This window comes from Cololabis saira, chromosome 12 (genome assembly GCF_033807715.1).
Source record: "Cololabis saira isolate AMF1-May2022 chromosome 12, fColSai1.1, whole genome shotgun sequence".
Classification (NCBI taxonomy): Eukaryota; Metazoa; Chordata; class Actinopteri; order Beloniformes; family Belonidae; genus Cololabis; species Cololabis saira.
This window is the reverse complement of record NC_084598.1, coordinates 27,365,506-27,384,629: the sequence shown is the minus strand read 5'-3', so window position 1 is coordinate 27,384,629 and position 19,124 is coordinate 27,365,506. Positions and strand designations below refer to the sequence as shown.

Genomic DNA, 19,124 nt, shown 5'->3' with positions numbered 1-19,124 from the left:
GCTAAATAGAGCTGTTTTCAGCCTGGATGTGAACATTGTCAGAGTTGAGGTCCGTCTCATCTTCTGGAAGACTGTTCCAGATTTAAAGAGCATAAAACTGAAACGCAGCTTCACCTTATTTAGTCCTGACTCTGGACACCAGCAGGAGACCACTGCCTGGGGTTCTCAAAGAGTCTGAGTTGGTTCATATGGCTCCAATATGTCAGAGATGTACTTTGGCACTCAGCCATGAAGAGACTTGTACACACGCAAAGCTGTTTCAAAGTCTATTCTCTGAGCGACAGGAAGCCGGTGCAGAAATCTGAGAACTGGACTAATGTGGTCATATTTCCTGGTTCTAGAGAGGGACTCGCGAGGTAGCTGATAACACTTTCTCTTTGTTCAGTTTTGTCCGATTTTAACTGGAGAAAATTGTTTTGCATCCGCACATACTGATCTGTTTGATGCAGGGTTACGATCAATCTACCAGTGACACGTAGATCTGAGTGTCATCTGCGTAGTTGTGGTTAGACACATTATGAGAAGAGCTTGAGGAGAACATGGTGCCTCTACACAGAAAGAGTCACGCCAAGAACCTAATTCCTGTGAGGCAGTTGTGCTAACCACTAAACCACCACTCTGCCCCAGCTTCACTCTTAAATGGAAATTGTGGTATTTTAAACAAACAATACCATGGAAATGGCAGTTCTTATTTACTAACTGGATGAGATGAATGATAAGACCGTCTCATCTGTGTGATTTCTTTGAAACTGTACAATTACCTTTGTTAACCGAAGAGACCTGGCTAAACAGGCAGACTGGTTCTGTACAAAGCTATTGACTACCAGTGTTGCAGACCATTTGCATCTACATGTGAGCTGGTCGGAATCAGCCAAAGATTCAGACTTGGATGAGTACAACATGTTGCTGCTGGCCGGTTTCTCCACTACAGTTGTGAGGCAGAGTAGAGTTGGTGTGACAGGCCAGAGATGTGTGAAAACAATGTCTCCTCTCTGCAGGTCAGTCCCCTGCTGCATAACTTGAGGAGGTTGACTCCCAAGTTTAGGAGTTGAGAAACTTTTTGGGCGAGTAAAATGATCCTATCCAAGTGCATGAACTGTACAGATTTCTTATAAAAGTTGCATCTACTAAAATGTCTTCTGCAGTGACTAAATTTATTCCTGAAATGCTGCTGACTCAGTGCTGAGCTGCACTGGCCAGCTTTCAGGTGTGAACATGTGCAACAGTGAGAGCAGGGCGTTACTTGGAAAGTGCTGTCACGCTCAGTGGACCCTGGTTTGAAAAAAGTAAATAAAGACCAACAATAACTCATCAGTTCTCTCTGTTTACAGACCCCAACAGCTGGATCAACAACCAATACGTATTTGTGCAGATAAAATGATTGTGGCCCCACTGTTGACAACCAGGCGGTGTTTTTCACACCAGTGCGGTTTCCAGAAGCACAACTTCCCTTCATCTCTGAGCCGAGTTAAACAAGAACAAGACTAAAGCTCAAACATTTTATTATAACGAAAGTAAAAATATGCATCAATTAAAATGCACATTAAACAGTTTCAGCTCCACCATTCAAATCATTAAAATGTAAGGTAGCCATGAGATACAGTACATAGAAGGTAAGGCATCTAAGATCTGCTTCAGATGAGGTCAATGTATGTTACAAATGTGTGTCTAAGCAGAAGAGGAATAAAAGTGCAGTTTGAAAAGTTGCATCTTAAGATGTTGAGCTGAGAATCTGACAGGATATGACTCAGGATTTGACCCTGCAAAGATAAATTATTAAATACAATAGTATAGAAAACAAAACATATTTGATCAATTGTGCTCAAGACAAATCTAAGATTTGTATCAAAGAACAAAGCTTTTATCTTGTTTTACCTGGTTTACTGGGACCAGCTTGCAGCTGAGTTATACGTTTTGTCCACCTTAGCTTGTGTGGGCTTTAGATGCTACACTTACATCATTAGTCCTCGAGACGTTAAAGACTATCATTGACCTGGCGGTGAAGGTAGACATAATGATTTACTGAGGAAGAACACAGCCAAGGCTCATGTCTAGTTTGGCAGCGAGGGACATCACGTCTGTGGCATCTTAATGATCTTTGTCAGAGCTCTGTTCTGGTTTCCCCATTTGGGCCATTCTGAAATGATTTGAAGGTGTTTTTTAGGCGAATGTAAAATCAAGAGGTGTGGATTAGCTGCAGGCTGGTAGGTAGCAGGCAGAGCACGGCCCCCAACATGAAGCACAGGTGTCACTTTTGTCTTTAATTTCTTTTTCCTTGTAATTGGTATTTCTCAGGGCATGTTTTCCTGCAGGAAAAGTTGGTGATCTCAAAAGATCATGGACGTTTCTCCATCTTGTAGTATCATGTCTTACTTTGCAGTTAGACAGTGACCTCAAGCAGTGTCTGAGTTTCCCAATCCTTGGTCCTCAGGACCCACTGCCCTGCATATTTCAGATGTTTCCTTTTGTTTCAACACACCCTGCTCACAGTGAGGTTAACAGATTACCATTTGAAGGTTATAAATCATTTTTTTCTGCGATAATCATGGTTTTTCATCTTTACTCATGGTATGATGTTGGTATGATGTTTTCCTCATTTGTGGTGTAGCAGAAGACGTGACTGAGGATTTTTACATCTTAATTCTATTTCCTTTGGCCATACAGGGTTTTAGGTCAGTCTTTGTTTACCAGTTTTTGTATTATGCAATTCGGTCAGCCTCAATGTCAGTGTTAGCTTTTGGTAGAAGGCATCAGTCCATAACATTAAAATGAAGTTCAGACTTTTCTGTGAATAAAGTGATGAATTATTCCATTTAATTTCCTGACAGACATACAAAATGCGTAGCTGTAGTTTTATTCCCTTCTGAGAGCATCCAAGTCCTGCTAAGCAAACTGCAGAATCATTCCCTCTCACATCCGTCAGTTTGACATCTCTGGCATTTGGAGTTGAAGTGTTGGGCATGTTGTGACTGGTGTGCTTTAACATTGTGATAGGTGGTGTGAAATGTTATTCAGAGCTATAATTCACTGAGATGTTTTCCGTTAAATCCGCTGCCATCTGTTCCTTACTCCACAATGATGAGCCTTTTTTATTGAAGAAAACAAAAGAATAGAGAGTGGCATGATCGTGCTTGTACTCTGGCTCTTGTGTGGCCACAGACGTCAACTGTCAGCGCCCCATCAGATACTTCTTAGAAGTTTGAAGCTTTGAAGGAGGAATAACTGTGATGTGTGGGGATTACTCTTAGGTCCTTTTGTCTTCTTGCGTTTGCTTTATCTAAAGATGGGCGTAAAAGTCAAACTACAAACAAAAAACAAAGCTATTTATTATTAATTATTGCCCAATACCATGGTAGACATTTTGGACAAAATATTCTTCAAGGTCTCACGAGAGAGTCAGACAGCCGTCTGCAGCTCTTTTCCAGTCCATTTGGCTGTGTTGGGCAGCACTATGGGCGTTTTCAGCAGACTTGAGCGCCTCCCTTCCTCAGCTGGGGGGTTAAATGCAGAGGGAACCTCTGTGAGGTGTCAGTGTCCTGGTGACGGAGCAGAGACGCAGCGATGGAGTTCCTCTCAGCGATCTTCTCCGCGGTTTTCGTGTTTGTGGTCAGTGCCGGGGCCCCCCATGATGATATACACTGGACGTACACAGGTGGGGTTTACTTTTCCTGGATAATCGTAAAAATTAGATATTTAAAAAGTGCATAAAGGCATTACTGGAAGCGGTGTGTTGGATGCGTAATGCGTGCGTAAAATGGTGCGTGTGGATTTGTTTGAGTGGGTGTAAGCCAGAGAACTAGCACATGCACTAAAAAACAAATCTCTCATTGAAAGATGTTGAAATAAACTGAGTTGTCGTTGCTATTTGAGATTTGTCCAAACCGCTGAACCGCTCCTGCGTTTGCCAAGTATACACTACTTTTCTGCGTTCAGGCTCTCCTTACATCTGGAGCTTGTAAAGAAAATAACTGGAACCAATATACCAATTGACTGTATACCAATCTGGAAAATATTTGCGGTCCGAGTTCTGTTGGAAACTGCAACAGTGTCCAGTTTAACCTGTGCAGTGAGTGGGTGGCATTACAACCAGCAACCCGTGAACTCTTAAATCCTCCCCAAACAAGAGAAGACAACAAACCCTTCAAGGCGTCACTCAATAAGCGCATTTATGTCAGTCATAGGGGATCACATCCAAGTGTACAATTACTTCTCCTTTTCTTGGTTTATTTCCTTTATCGCAGAGGGGGCTTTGGACCAGATGCACTGGGCAACCAAGTATCCCGCCTGCGGGGGCAAGAAGCAGTCCCCGATTGACATCCAGCGGCGCAGCGTGCGGCACAACCCCGACATGCTGCAGCTGGAGCTCAGCGGGTACGACGCTCAGGCCGGGAACTTCCTCATGACCAACAACGGACACTCGGGTAAAAGTGACATATTCATGTCCACCTGACGGCCACTTTATTGGGTACACCTGGTGTGCCTAATGAAGTGGCAGGTGACTATTTACTCCTCAATTCGCACTGAAAAAAATACATCTAAGCGCATATTTAAATCTGTGATATTAACAATTAAAAATGAAGTTTGTTGCTTTACATGAATACACCTACTTTTTAACTTAATCTGCATTTGTTCAAAAAACAAGACATTGTGCATTTTCTCCTTAACAAGCAGTATTTAATCCCAGGCAATCTTTTCATTTACACAAAAAACGACAAGTAATGATCTTGTTGTATTTACTTTTCCTTTAACAATTTTAATCTATTGGGCAGGTTGACCAACGTTTAGATGAAACATGCTTTATTTGTTTAAGTAGAACACCACAGTAAAAAATATCTTGCTTGATCTACTTTAAAAAAATGAAGGCGACTTTTTCGCATGAGATTTTTATGTAGATCAAGAAAGACTAGTCTTTGTATAATCTACTTAATTTTTAGTATGTACAAAATTCATTTGCAAGTAAAGTCAACTTAATTTTTTTTCTTTCTATTCTTTCTTTTTTTCTCCTTTTTTCTTATTTTTTCTCTTTTTTCTTTTTTTTCTTTTTAAAGTCAACTTAATTTTGATAAATAAAGTACATTTAACACAATTAAGTTGACTGTACTTGCAAAAATTATTCACATACATCAAATTAAGTAGTTTATACAAAGACTAGTCTTTCTTGATCTTCATAATAATCTCATGCAAAAAGTTGACTTATTTTTAAGTAGATCAAGCACAATATTTGTATGCGCTTTTAAAGGTCCACACCTCCCTTTTTTCTGTTCAGTTCTTGGCTGACAAATTAGTATATTACCAAAATGATACAGCTATCATACAGCCATTTATTATTTTATGCAGTGTTGAAATAAAGGCAGTTCCTCTTGCAATCCGTGAACATTTGAAATGCAAAAGCAGTACAAAGTATTCGTGATCCCTGATTTAAAATCTTCACGTTACCATCAGTTCAAATCGACCTGGCTCCCAGCATGGTGATCACTAAGGGCCTTCCAGGAAAATACACAGCTGTCCAGATGCACCTGCACTGGGGTGGTTGGGACCTGGAGGCCAGCGGAGCCGAGCACACCATAGATGGAATCCGCTACATGGCAGAGGTGGGCTCAGAAAACAGCCGTGATGACGGGCCTTTTTACTGTTCAATACACATACGCTCTTCATGCTCAGAGATTAGTTCCGATGTTTACAAAGGAAAAGCTTCACACTGACATCAGCTACATCTTGGCAAAGAAAAAAGGGAAACTAATAGTTCCATCTATCTATGTAAACTCCCCTCTAAAGATCAGTTGTTATAAAACATATTGGAGGTTTTCATTTTCTGCAGCTTACTTCAGCACTAATGTATTCCTTAAGTCATTTATTTTAACTGGGTTTCAGGTTTATGATTACGTTTATACTGGTAAATGGGTTTTCCATTTGAACCGCAGAGCATATTGCCACCAAACCTGCTCTTGATTTCCATTTTCTCTTCCAGCTCCATGTCGTCCACTACAATTCCGACAAGTACAAGAGCTTCTCTGAAGCCAAAGATAAGCCCGGCGGACTGGCAGTACTCGCCTTTTTCTATGATGTACGTGAGCCACAAATATCTCTCCCTTTGTCCCCTCCTGATTTATTCAACATCCACACAGGATCCGGGCACTACTTTAGAAAAATGACCCTCAGTTATATCGTAGGAAGTTTAGAAAATTGAAGGGGGGGAAAGGCTTTGTAGTGAGAAATCATAATTGATGATCCATTGATCTTTGAAGTGGGTTATTTTGGTCAACCTGCTGGTATAAAGACTCTATTGAATCTTTGAGAGCAGAATTGAGAGATTGGCTGGGACAGCTCTCAGCTATGAGACATTTCCTCTGCAGCATTGCCACTGCTGGCATCCACTCTGATAGTAGCAGTCAGCTTTGTTTGGACAACTCATTTAAACAGTTTCCCATTGTTTTTATAAGACTGTATTCACTTAATGGATCTGGGAGCAAAGGGACACAAGTCAGGTGGAAAGTCAAGTCGGATGTGCAGGATATAAAACACCAGTGGGGTGGGTTTTTTTTTTTTTGACAACATAAAGAAACATCACAAAGTAACAAAACCGAGATGCAATGGGAGCATTTTGTACAATTTCAACCTTTCTCACCTCCAACTTGTCACATATTTATGCCTGATCAAGACTCCTTATCATGACATTTCAAAGCACTACATGAAAGGCTGGAGCCCGCGCTTGCGGTCATTTGCCAAACGATAAGCGCTGAAAGGTTTCTGACTCGCTTTTAGATGAGACGGCAGTTGTTGGTCAACATTTCTAACATGCTTCTTGTTTATGTCAGGCATAGCAGAAGGATATTATTTAAAGCTTGTCACAGGGATTTCTCAGTCATAACCAAGTTGTTTAGGTCTCTACAGAGTAAGAAACAGAATAAGGTTTAAAATGTACAAGTCTAGTTGAGAAACAAACTCGGGTAAAAAGTAGTCATATTTGCTGAACCAACAACACTTGAAACACAACAGTCCTGCATGTAATAATTCAGCATCCGTGTCTGACTTGCAGTTTTTCTGAAAGTTCCTGACGGTTCACGTGCACACCTGTCATCAGTTGATTATACACCCGTGTATACATAGCTCATATCCCTGTTTTCTTTGTCTTCTGCAGGATTATCTGTGGATTTTGCCATTTGGCCTCCTTGCCAGTTGTTTTCATAGTGTCTTCTGTTAGGATTTTACTCGTAATGTTTTTTTTTTTGTAGTTTCGAGTTATTAACTTGTAGACGTTTGGAGGAAATTTGATTTTTTTTCATTAGTTTACTTTTGTTTTTCATGTTCAGGTTTAGGCACCAAAACTACTCATTTATATGAAGAGGACTATTAAGTGTTAAAACACACTCTTTGGCAACATTAACCATATGCCACACATCCCACTTCTCTCCTCTGCAGCATGTTTTGTCATCTTATTGGTTGCTATGGTGACATGTTATGACTTTCCTGTATCTTGAACAAAAGGAGTAAGATACAGAGTTTCTACTTTGAAACATAATAGCAAGTGATCCCGACGGAGCATCTGCATGACACGTTGGTTGTGAGAGATTTGGAGATGGGGCCGCAAGTAAAAATATTTTGTAGCTTTTGGCTTCCAGTTTGACACAGAATTTGTTTATTTCCAGGATGGACATTTTGAGAACACCTACTATAGCGATTTTATCTCAAACCTGAACAAAATCAAGTATGCAGGTGAGTTTCATGCTCCACTGATTTGCTGGAGGTCAAACTCCACACATTACCTTCAAATGACCTGACTTTAGTTTCCTGGGAGTAATCAGATGCTCGGTAACCCCTGACAGGTCAGTCCATGAACATATCGCGGGTCGATGTGCGGTCCATGCTCCCCGAGAACCTCAACCACTTCTTCAGGTATGAGGGCTCCCTCACCACTCCCCCCTGCTATGAGAGCATCATCTGGACTGTGTTTGATACACCCATCACGCTTTCACATAACCAGGTACAGCAGACACAGAGCCCTAAAGAGAGAATTTCTGCTCAGAAACTGGTTTATTTTGAATATTGTTAGCAGCCGTGTCTCACGTTTATCTGGTCTCGGCTGCACTCAGATCAGGAAACTGGAGAGTACTCTAATGGACATGGACAACAAGACCCTGTGGAATGACTATCGCATTGCTCAGCCGCTCAACCATCGTGTGGTGGAGTCTTCTTTCCTGCCGCGCCTTGGGAAAGGAAGTGTGTATCTTGTTGAGCCAATGTGATTACACAACTCCTTCAATATCATCAATTTCTCAGAAGGGATCTGAGTAATTCCCATGGCTTTTTGTGTAATTCTTGTCACTTTCGTCTACTTTTTGTCTCCTCAGCATTTTGTAGGCAAGATGAAATCGAATCCAAGCTACTGAGAATTGAGGGTTTGATAACATCTCTTGGAAAAAAAATTCATTCAGGTGATTAAGCTGTTACAGGTGGCTTCATTAGAAATGCAAGCGCTCACATTTATGCAGCAGTGGTTTCTTCTTTCTCATTTATTCTCTTTAGGAGGACCTCGTGGCTCACGGCCTTACAGATACGGTGAGTAATTTTGAGATTAAACCGTGAAGACGTGTTTATTGCTCTGCAAACTGACTGTAGTTCTTCTGTCCCCAGACCAAAACGATCTGTTTCCTCTGGTACTCAACTTCCAGGAGAGAAATTCTGGCAGCTATGCCTTGGCCCGCATCAGCCATCCCATGGATCTGGATTCCTTCACTGTCTGCATGCATGTCCTGCCTCAGGTTGAAGGTGTCCACACTGCCATCTCCTACTCCAGCAACGGCAACGACAACGAGCTCATGATCACCATCGGCGAAGACAGAGATGGAAGAGAGGTGGGCCTCTGGATCGGCAACGAGTTTGTCAACCTGCCGCATAATTTCAGGCCCCACGACTGGGCGAATTACTGCGTCACCTGGTCGTCCCACACCGGTGGGGTGGAGCTCTGGATCAACGGCATGGTGGGGGAGCAGCGGTACCTGAAAACCGGTTACACGGTCAGCCCCGGCGGGGTGTTCATTCTGGGAAAAGACCAGGATGGATTGCTGGGAATCTCCAACTTGGACGCCTTCGTGGGTAAGATGACCGACGTCAACGTTTGGGACTATGTGCTAACCACAGCAGATATCAGGTACCAGATGTCATGTGAGAGTAACAGCACGGTGGTGGGAAATGTGCTCAGTTGGGGAAGCACCAAACTCAGTCTGTATGGAGGGGTACAGCTGGACAACCAGTACCGATGCACCTGAAAGGCCTCCGCTGCTTGTCTTAGAAATGCTGCAATAAACACAAATATTACTGCTGATGGTGGGGTTTCCAAATGCTTATGGTATGCGTAATGAAGGATAAAAAACCTGTCGGCACATGTAGGTCTATATTTAAAATGTATGTCACAGCTTCCTCTATGTATTCATATCTGTACATCTTTAATAAAGGCTTTTTAAGAGATTTGTTGGTCTGTTTAATGGGTCAAGCACACATTTACAGCTAAATGAAATGACATGACATCCCCTCAGAGTGTTTTTAAAAACTTAAAATATAAACTGCCACAAATAAATGACATACAATGTGTTAGAAATTGCTATTAAGGATTAGAACATTCAACCACTGAATTTAATTGCTCAACACTCCTGCTGGCCCCTCCCTGCAGTTCAGACTTCCTCTCCTCTCAATGCTTTCATTTTTCCTCAGAAGGCCGTGACCCGTTCTGCATCCGCCAGGCTTTCTTTGCCGTCTTTCAGCGGCAGATCGCCAGTGCTCAGTTTGATCTCTGTTTTGTTCTTCTTGGCAAACATCTGGGAGACCTCCAGGAAGGTCTTATTCTTGGTCTCCGGGACCACCATCCATTCGTAGATCAGTGTGACCAGACAGATGACGGCAAAAATGATAAAGCTGTAGGGGCCGAGGCCTTCCTGGAGAGAGAAGGAGGAGAGGAAATGTGATATGAGTGTCCTGAGGATGGAGGGTTGTAAATATGTCAGCCGAAAAGATTTGGATACAAACAGCAGGCAAGGTGGGTGTACAATGTGCTTTTTATGGGAATATGATCATTGTTTTTGTCTCTGTTACCCAAACACATTCTTCCCTTGTTTGTATCTCTTCATTTAAAACGTTTCAGTTTGTTTCCAACGTTAAGCCTCTGTGTTCATTGGAAAATAACATAGATCAGTCACGGCAAAACTACTAGACATGATTTTCACCACTCCACTGAAAAAAAAACACATTACCCGGGTTGATTTTCAGGCTCAGATGTCTGTTAGATACTCCACGCCGCTGAAACCTTCCTTCCTCAGGATCAAACGTGAAAAGACCTTTGTAGTCTCAAAACTGTTTCAAAGAGCACTAAATGTTTTCTATATTTCGATGCTTATCCATCACGCAGCACCAGCAGGGAGGCGTCGGATCAGTCCCGCATTCATCCTGCAGCACGGCATGACTCACAGCATGTCCCTGACTCATAAATAACTTACAAAACCCAGTTGTGGTGTCCTTGTTTAGGTTCTGATTAGTGAAGGAAATATGTCCAACTATGATATTCATACATTTTTGTTGACTGGAGTCAGATCCAGGAGGAGGTAACTCTGTCGCCTGTTACCTGGTTAAATCAAGCTGTATCAGTGTGACGCCATTGATGTTCACTTTGAAAGAAAAGCCAAGATGTCCAACAATCCCTTTAATGTGGCTTATTTATCAGTTCCTGATGGCATGCAGTATTTATCTCAGGCAATGCAAGGGGTACACATGAGATACATGCTCTGTCACTACTAAGTGGAACCACTTAAAGCCCCTTCAGAACCATCAGCACCGAGCCGGAGGGCACATGTCTCCTCCCCACAGAGTTTTATAACAAATTAAGTGGGATTAGTTTGGATTATCGTGTCTCACCTTGTATCCAGTGGGATAGCATTAACTGCAACATTTACACTTTGTCTGTGACTCTGAAGTCAAGCAGCAAAAGTAAAAATAAACAAAAGCAACAAACAAACATGTAGATACTAATGGAGCATTTTTGGGGGGTGAATTAAATAGTCTTGCTGTACGTGCCACAGCACTCTTTAAAACACAGAGGACTATGACATTCAACACACAGGCCATTTCAAATTGAATAAATACATTGACATCGAGTATTGGCAGGTATATATAAAATATATTATCCAAACTTGTTTCAGTCCTGTCATGTTCACTGGGGTCTGCTGGGGCCTTCGGTGGAACATGGCTTACGACTTATTTGTTATTGTTTGTTTGTTTTAATTAATTAATATCAAAGTATAACAAATGCAACATATCAAGCAGCATAAACAACCATGAGATGTAGAGTAATGTTGTGAAATGTCTTGCTGGTTGCACTTAAGCAACATCTGTAACTAATTACATTTTGAAAGAATAAACTTTTGCTCCCTCGGTGTAAGTTGCGTAACCAACCTCCATGAAGGGGAAAACGAGGCCAACGGTGAAGTTGGAGAGCCAGTGGACGGAGCCTCCGACCATGAAGGCTGCAGGCCTGGCCGTCTGCCTGAACATCTCCGTGGTCACCACGTTGGGAATGGGACCTGCAGAGCCCAGTGATTACACGTCTGCCCACATACAACCTGTAATCAGTGTGTGCGTAAATAACTACAGGTGTTTGGGACTCACTGGGTCCTATGGCGTGTCCTATGACGTAGAAGATGACACATGCGATGCTGATGTACGGCATCCACGTCACCGTGTCCTGAGGGCAGAAATAGGCAACTGTTGTAACAACTAAGTGGCTTTATCAACAGTTTCCAACACAAATACGTCACTGATGTCTGTCTGAGAAATTATGTATCCAGGTGAGATTGCAGGTTTTCAGTGGAGCACAGTCAGTGCTGGGTTTGTGGTTCTCTCTTAATAGACAGGGAGTCTCACACTTTGGCCGTGCATTTCTCCTTTAACCTCTGAGGCTTCCCACGACTTCAGCAAACAGGCACTGAAGTCATCATTTTATTCCCCAAACCCGAGTGCAGGCTGCAGGTGTGCTATGTCCCCACAGCAGTCTGTTTTGGCTTTGTGCTCTGGTTGCTTTTCAGCTACGGATACAACTAATCGAAAATGAAATCTCTGGTCAATTTATTCAACACATATGATTACTATCCCTCCCTGTCCCATTGGATCGCATAGTTTCGTACTCTTTATAGCTGGTGTTGACTTCACTTCCACAACCGCATGTGCATCTGCTCCCAATGTTCTGTTGGTGATTATTTTATAATCCTTCACGTCTTGTTCTCCTGCTGAACTTGTCTCTGTCTTGGCACAAGTGCCTCTGCTCTCTGATGTGTGTTTCAGCTATCTAGATTATACACCATATTGGTAGATGGTGATCAGGCTAAAGGTAAGACTACACTACCACATAAAAAACTCAATAAAGTCACTGACTTCAGTATTTCACTGGACCGTCGTAACTTTGATTACCGCATGTATTTTCCTTTGCAATACTTCAATAAGCGTTTGTGATGTCACGATGATTTATTTCCATCCAGAGTTTTATAAAGGCTGTATGTTCATGATGGAAGACTGGAAGTCTGGACTTTGTGATGGCCAATTCATGCGTGCAACTGATGTCTCTTGAGCTCCCTGAGCCAATCCTTTATAATTTGAGCCTAATGTGTCCTGGCATTGTCCTCTTGGAATATGCCCATGACATCAAGAAAGAGAAAATATATTCATGGGGCAATAAAGGGATCATTGATAGTAAATAAGTAAAGTCTGGAAGTCAGATGGCCTCATTATCTGCAGAAATGATGTGCAGAACCTAGACCTGACATGGTGAAGCAACCACAGACCAGGCACTTGGCATGATGGGTACATCACGTCATCTGTAACTCTTCTCAGCCAAATGTCCCCATCACTCTGGATCCACTCTGGATCAAGTCCTGTCAGATCACATTATATGTTTTAATTCCTGCAGAGTCCAATCTTTTTGCTGCCTATAGGAGAATTAAGTCTTATGAAGTACAATTGAAACCAGAAGTTTACATACACTGTGCAAAAAGACATAAATTTTTGTGTCACTGTTAAATCAGACTAAACTTTTCCTGTTTCAAGTCAATCAGAATTACCAAAATTATTTCATTTCGCTAAATGTCATAATAATGAGAGAGAGAATGTATTATAGAATTATACATGTATATATATACTTTGAGGTCAAAAGTTTACATACACAAAAAGTACTATGTCTTTATTAAATAACGCAGGGAAACCCAGATGAGGATGTCATGGATTGGGAAGCTCCTGATAAGTTAACTGCCAACATGTGTGTTAATTGACACACCTGGGGATTATTTTAAGGCCACACCTCAAACATTTGGCTTCCTTGTTTGAGAATCGTGGAGCTCCACAAGTCTGGTTCATCCATGGGTGCAATTTCCAGATGTTTGAAGGTGCCACGTTCATCTGTTCAAACAATTCTACGCACATATAAACATCATGGGAATGTCCAGCCATCACACCACTCAGGAAGGAGGCGGGCTCTGTGTCCCTCGGATGAACGTGTTTTGGTACTAAATTTGCGAATCAACCCCAGAACAAAAGCTAAAGACCTTGTGAAGATGGATGAGGCTGTTAATGACTGTGAACTGTGAAGCACAGAGGTGGCAGCATCATGTTGTGGGGCTGTTTTGCTCCAGCAGGAACTGGAGCTCTTCATAAAATAGACAGCATCATGAAGAAAGAACTTTACATGGAAATATTAAGGCAACATCTCAAGACATCACCAGGGAAAGCTAAATCTTGGGCGCAAATGAGTCTTCCAAATGGACAATGACCTTAAGCATACTGCTAACATAGTTATAAAGCAGCTTGAGGACAACAAAGTCAATGTCTTAGAGTGGCCATCACAAAGGCCTGATATGAATCCCATTGAAAATGTGTGGGCAGATCTGAAAAAGGCGTGTGTGAGCGAGGCGACTGATAAAAACCTGACTCAGTTAACCCAGTTCTGTCAGGAGGAATGGGCCAGAATTCCAGCAGAGTACCGTCCGAAATTTGCAGAAGGTTACCCAAAACGTTTGACCCAAGTTTTGCAGTTCCAAGGCAAAGCTACTAAATACTAAGGAAATGTATGTAAACTCTTGACCTCAAAGAAATTAATGTTAAATTCTCTAAGAAATTCTCTCTCTCTCATTATTGTGGCATTTAGCAAAATTAAATAATTTTGGTAATCCTGACTGACCTAAAACAGGAGATGTTTAATCTGATTTAACTTCAGACAGTGCGAGAAAAACATGTATGTCTTTTTGCACAGTGTATGTAAACTCTCAACTGTAAGTATTAATGATAAGCACTTTACTTATGAATCAGCCTAATAGTCATAAAGTGGAAATGCTCCTTCTGTAACCGTTGAACTTTGACTTGTACTGCTGATTTTCTTTAAATAAATTTTATTGAATATTTAAGTGATTTATAATCACACTTATTCACGATTTTTCTTTCTGTCTACATTTCTTCCTCAAAGATGATTGTTCATTACTATCCTTTCAGGTTTTAATAGCACATTTGACAGGTCTTAACCCAGTTTTGGTAGTTTCAGCAGTCTCTCTTTAGGTGACTCATTTGCTTACGAATGCAGACTGACAATTTGACTCTCCTGAAATGGAGGAACCTCTTTTCTAAAACCAGAGGATGTGTTTTCTTATGTGTTTTTTCACTGCACCAGTCAGGGTTAAACAAAAGTGAAGCTATAAAGTATAACGTTGGTGTTTTTTCTCACTACAATACATCTTGCTGCTTTGAAAATCCTATAAGCTACAGCTTTTTAAAATATACTGGATATATATGGGATGGTTTTAAAATACAAAACACCCATCATGTTGAAACTTGTTGAATACATGGTTTGATCAGTTTGAACAATTGGTAGCACAATAGCAACTTACTGAAGGTTTCAGTGAGATTTCAGTGACAACTATAGCTCTTGTTAACACTAAAATGCTGTCTTTGACTTCCCCTCGCTATTTGGTTTCCTCTATGTGTGTCTCACCGAGAAGACAGGGTGTGGCGCTGAATAAAATGCTCCTGTTAAAATTTGAATCAGCCTATGGTCAAAAATACATACGTATACTACATGAAGGTAGGTTTTTTTTCTCAGCTGGAGCCTGTCCTAGCTACATTAGGGGCTAGGATACACACTCACTCCTACAAGACAGCATACTGTACATGTGTTTTGGACTGTGGGAGTAACCTGGAGTACCTGCAGAAAAGTCATGGAAGCATGGAGAGAATATGCAAGCTACACGTGGAAAGACCAGGATTTAAAGGAAAGGGTCATTTGTATTGACAAGAAGGCTCAGCTCTGACATATTAGGCACATTTTACATTTTATCCATCTAACGTTGGACAGACTTGCAGTAAGTTGACAACAAAAGGAAAAAAACAGTTTCTGGTACTGCCAGCTAGAATATACTTTACTGACATCTATCACAGCTTTACACTCCACTATCTCTTCACTTCAAAGCTCCTGATCTCTTAACTGAGAATCTATTCACACACTGAGCCACTGGAGGGCAGCAGTGCAACATATTTAAGGTTCTTTCACAGATTTCACATGGTACCTGAAAGTTGAGGGCCACAGTGAGCAGCACACATGCACCACAGCAGATCCCAAAACCTAAAAGGAGGAGCAGCCGTCGGCCCGAGGACTCAACGATGAACACCTGTGATGATAAATGTCCTGTTCAGTCCAGCAGTCTCCCTCCAGCATAACCAAAAAGACTGCAAATGTTATACTCCTCCCATTTTAGCTTAAATTGTTGAGTACTTACAGCAGCTACGGTCATGAGCACATTCACTGCGCCTGTTCCCACCGTGACGTACTGGATGTCATTTGGATTGACCCCTGCACCCCCATAAATGCTGTCTGCATAGTAGTAGATCTGCAGTAGATCTTACAGTTAGAAAATCCGAACTGAAGGGGTCATATTTGGGAAAATGGTTCCTCATGTGGTAATCGGTGTGAGAGAAACACAGCTGGACAGGCACTTCTCACCGCGTTGACCCCGGACAGTTGCTGACCCATGTTCAAGATAATGATGGAGATCAGCTGCCAGCGAAGAGAGCGCTGGGACAGCAGGGAGAGCACCGTCAGGTGGCCCTCGGCCCGCTCCGACTGGTCCTCCACACGCATCTCTGTCAACTCTTCGTCCACATCTTCCCAGCCTCGAAGACGCTGCAGTGCTAAGAGGAGTCAAATACCCAGTGAACAATCATGCACAGTTACACTGAAAAAAATACATCTAAGCGCATGTAAATATAACATATTTAAATCTGTGATATTAACAATTAAAAATGAAGTTTGTTGCTTTACATGAATACATCTAGTTTTTAACTTAATCTGCATTTGTTTCAAAAACAAGACATTGTGCATTTTTTCCTTAACAAGCAGTATTTATGTAAAATTTACTTTTCCTTTAACAATTTTTATCTATTGGGCAGATTGACCAATGTTTAGAGGAAAAATGTTTTATTTGTTTAAATAGAACACCACAAATTATGGCAACTTTTTCGCATGAGCTTTTTATGTAGATCAAGAAAGACTAGTCTTTGTATAAACTACTTAATTTTTAGTATGTACAAAATTAATTTGAAAGTAAAGTCAACTTAATTTTTGCAAGTAAAGTCAACTTAATTGTTTTTCTTTCTTTTTTCCTTTTTTTCCTTCTTTTGTTTTTTTTCTTTTTTTCTTCTTTTTTCTTTTTATAAGTGAACTTAATTTTGATAAATAAAGTAAATTTAACACAATTAAGTTGACTGTACTTGCAAAATGTATTATTTACATACAAAAATTTAAGTAGTTTATACAAAGACTAGTCTTTCTTGATCTACATAATAATCTCATGCAAAAAGTTGCCTTAATTTTTTTAAGTAGATTGAGCTAAATAGTTGTATCAGTGTATGTTGCAGACATGTTAAGTAGATTCGTGCATAGCTACCTTTCTTGGCGTTCTTCTCATCTCCCCTCTGAATGAGCATGTATCTGGGGCTCTCTGGGAAGAAGGGCAGCAGCAGGAGCTCCAACACGGCTGGAATGGCGGTTAGGCCGAGCATGATGGGCCAGCCTGGATAAAAACAGATACCCCTTTGAACATCACCATAATCGCAAATGATCCAACTTTTGCCACAGTCCAGAGCTGAAGGCAGCACCTGTGCTGTTGCCCAGTATGTGTCTGATGCCCAACACCTGAGCAGCGAGGATGCCGACTGTGATGAAAAGCTGTGGCACGATGCCAATAGCTCCCCTCAGGTTTTTTGGAGCGAGTTCACCCAGATACATGGGCACCACATTGGATGAGAGACCTGCATGATACAGGGATGATGTCAAATAAGCTCTACTTATGTGTACCCACCACAGAAAGTTGAAAATAAAGTATACAACCTGCACATATGCCTACTATAAACCTGGCTACAATGATGATCTCGTAGGTCTTGGCAATCTCACTGACTCCCATCATGACAGCAGGGACGATGGAGAAAATGTTGTTGAAGAGCAGGGTGCCCTTCCTATTGCAGGGTTCATACAAATCTGAGAATTATATTGTGCCTGTGTTTAAATAAAAGTGCTTCAAATCCTGTAGGGTATGAATGAGTTTTACCTCCCCAGCTTGTTAACCAGAGAAGCCACCATCAGAGAGCCGAAGAAGCCTCCAAGAGGGTACATGGACACAGAAAGAGACCACAGCAGAGTCAGGAGGTTTTCCTCTATTGGTGTGTTGTAACGCTCCATGTAGGTGGTGTTATAAAACTGCTGCATGAACTGAAGAAAGCAGTTTGACACTGAAAGAAACGCACAGCGCTCATACAAGCCTCGGCATGACTGTGAGTTACGGTAAAGTGTTTACCGGCGCTGGAGAGTTGACCACAGCCACATTATAACCGTACTGGAAGGACGAACCAAAACCAGATATGAGCGTAGCCAGTCCCAGGACTGCAGTTAATCGCTGTCGGGAGACAAACACAAACAAACATCAAAATAATATGGACAGAACAGCCTAAACAGGATCTGATGTCACACCTGGACTGTAACTCACCCCTTTCCTCTCTGCAGGATTCCCCAGCTTCCCATTTCTGTCCATGGCTGTGTTTAGAGTCACTGTCACTCTCAGCTGGCATGTGTGTGTGTGTGTGTGTGTTGATATTGCTGCACCACTGTATTCATGTGCCCTTTGGACAAGGTATCATAGAGTACGGTTGTGGTTTACTGCTTGACTTGCGATCCTTGCTCTCACGCTGCTGGTCGTGCTCTCAGGTGGAGGAAATTGTCTTCACAATGGACCCAAGATATAGAAAGCTGTCTTGGACTGAACCTAGATATACGGTACTATAAAGAAAATCTTTATTGTATTTACAACTGCAGGCTGGATTGTCGTTATTAAACAAATGATGACAAGGCCCGTAAATTCACACGTGCGTGACCCTTGCACAGTTTATCTTCTTATATGCTGAGGACAATTAAACTCCAATTGAATAAACTAATAGATGTATTTTTCTGTCGAGATAACACTGATGCGAATCTCCTTTATGTGCTTGCTTCGTCTGCAAATTCGTCATGTGTTACATCACCTCTTATCTCTAAAGCTGAGCCTCCTTGTCAATACAATTTCCTTGAGGGTGTTTGCTTTTAAAGCTGGATGTAATTTACTTCAAGGACATCTCTGTGTAAATGCAAGGTGAACACACAGGAGGCTGCACGTCTTGGAATCTGTGTGCTTTAAACGAGCCGTACAAGAAAACTCGTCACCTGAACAATTGGACGTATTCTTTCATACAGTTGAAACCGGACGTTTACACACACTGGACAAAAACACACATACAATGTTTTGTCTCACTGTCTGAAGTTAAATCAGACTAAACGTCTCCTGTTTCAGGTCAGTCAGGATTACCCAAATATTTCATTTTGCTAAATGCCACAATAATGAGAGAGATCATTTCTTAGAGAATGTTATATTACTATATTTGAGGTAAAAAGTTTACATATATTTCCTTAGTATTTAGAAGCATTGCCTTTGAACTGCATGACTTGGGTCAAACGTTTTGGGCTTGCTCGCTCACGCCTTTTCTGCCCACACATTTTCTATGGGATTCAGATCAGGGCCTTG

At 41.5% G+C, this 19,124-nt stretch overlaps 2 protein-coding genes across 3 annotated transcripts; one reads left to right on the top strand and one right to left on the bottom strand.

Annotated features, from left to right (window-relative positions):
- The first annotated feature begins 3,530 nt into the window (after window positions 1–3,530).
- ca6 (carbonic anhydrase VI) lies at window positions 3,531–9,465 on the top strand. The gene is made up of 10 exons (XM_061736323.1): window positions 3,531–3,652; window positions 4,242–4,421; window positions 5,443–5,591; window positions 5,969–6,064; window positions 7,647–7,713; window positions 7,824–7,981; window positions 8,091–8,217; window positions 8,349–8,432; window positions 8,524–8,556; window positions 8,632–9,465. The coding sequence occupies exons 1-10, from the start codon at window positions 3,562–3,564 to the stop codon at window positions 9,264–9,266; spliced, it is 1,620 nt and encodes a 539-aa protein (XP_061592307.1). The 5' UTR covers window positions 3,531–3,561; the 3' UTR covers window positions 9,267–9,465.
- Window positions 8,511–18,160, bottom strand: LOC133457274 (solute carrier family 2, facilitated glucose transporter member 5-like). 2 transcript variants are annotated; one of them, XM_061736324.1, is made up of 12 exons: window positions 18,057–18,160; window positions 17,868–17,966; window positions 17,622–17,782; window positions 17,405–17,529; window positions 17,173–17,325; window positions 16,962–17,087; window positions 16,019–16,206; window positions 15,795–15,905; window positions 15,585–15,686; window positions 11,653–11,728; window positions 11,440–11,567; window positions 8,511–9,929 (listed from the first exon to the last, which is right to left on the bottom strand). In XM_061736324.1, exons 1-12 carry the CDS (start codon window positions 18,099–18,101, stop codon window positions 9,705–9,707), a joined length of 1,539 nt encoding a protein of 512 aa, XP_061592308.1. In that variant the 5' UTR covers window positions 18,102–18,160; the 3' UTR covers window positions 8,511–9,704. The 2 variants fall into 2 exon arrangements, with proteins under 2 accessions (XP_061592308.1, XP_061592309.1); XM_061736325.1 differs by lacking the exon at window positions 18,057–18,160 and having other exon boundaries at window positions 17,622–17,670; window positions 17,868–17,956.
- Window positions 18,161–19,124: the final 964 nt, after the last annotated feature.

Coding starts and splice junctions, on each gene's coding strand:
- ca6 (XM_061736323.1), top strand. CDS start 3,562: ATGGAGTTCCTCTCAGCGATCTTCTCCGCGGTTTTCGTGTTTGTGGTC. Junction 6,065..7,646: donor TACTCGCCTTTTTCTATGAT/GTACGTGAGCCA, acceptor GTTTATTTCCAG/GATGGACATTTTGAGAACAC. Junction 8,557..8,631: donor CTCACGGCCTTACAGATACG/GTGAGTAATTTT, acceptor TTCTGTCCCCAG/ACCAAAACGATCTGTTTCCT.
- LOC133457274 (XM_061736324.1), bottom strand. CDS start 18,101: ATGGACAGAAATGGGAAGCTGGGGAATCCTGCAGAGAGGAAAGGG. Junction 17,088..17,172: donor CATACTGGGCAACAGCACAG/GTGCTGCCTTCA, acceptor GTTTTTATCCAG/GCTGGCCCATCATGCTCGGC. Junction 15,687..15,794: donor TGCTCATGACCGTAGCTGCT/GTAAGTACTCAA, acceptor TTATCATCACAG/GTGTTCATCGTTGAGTCCTC.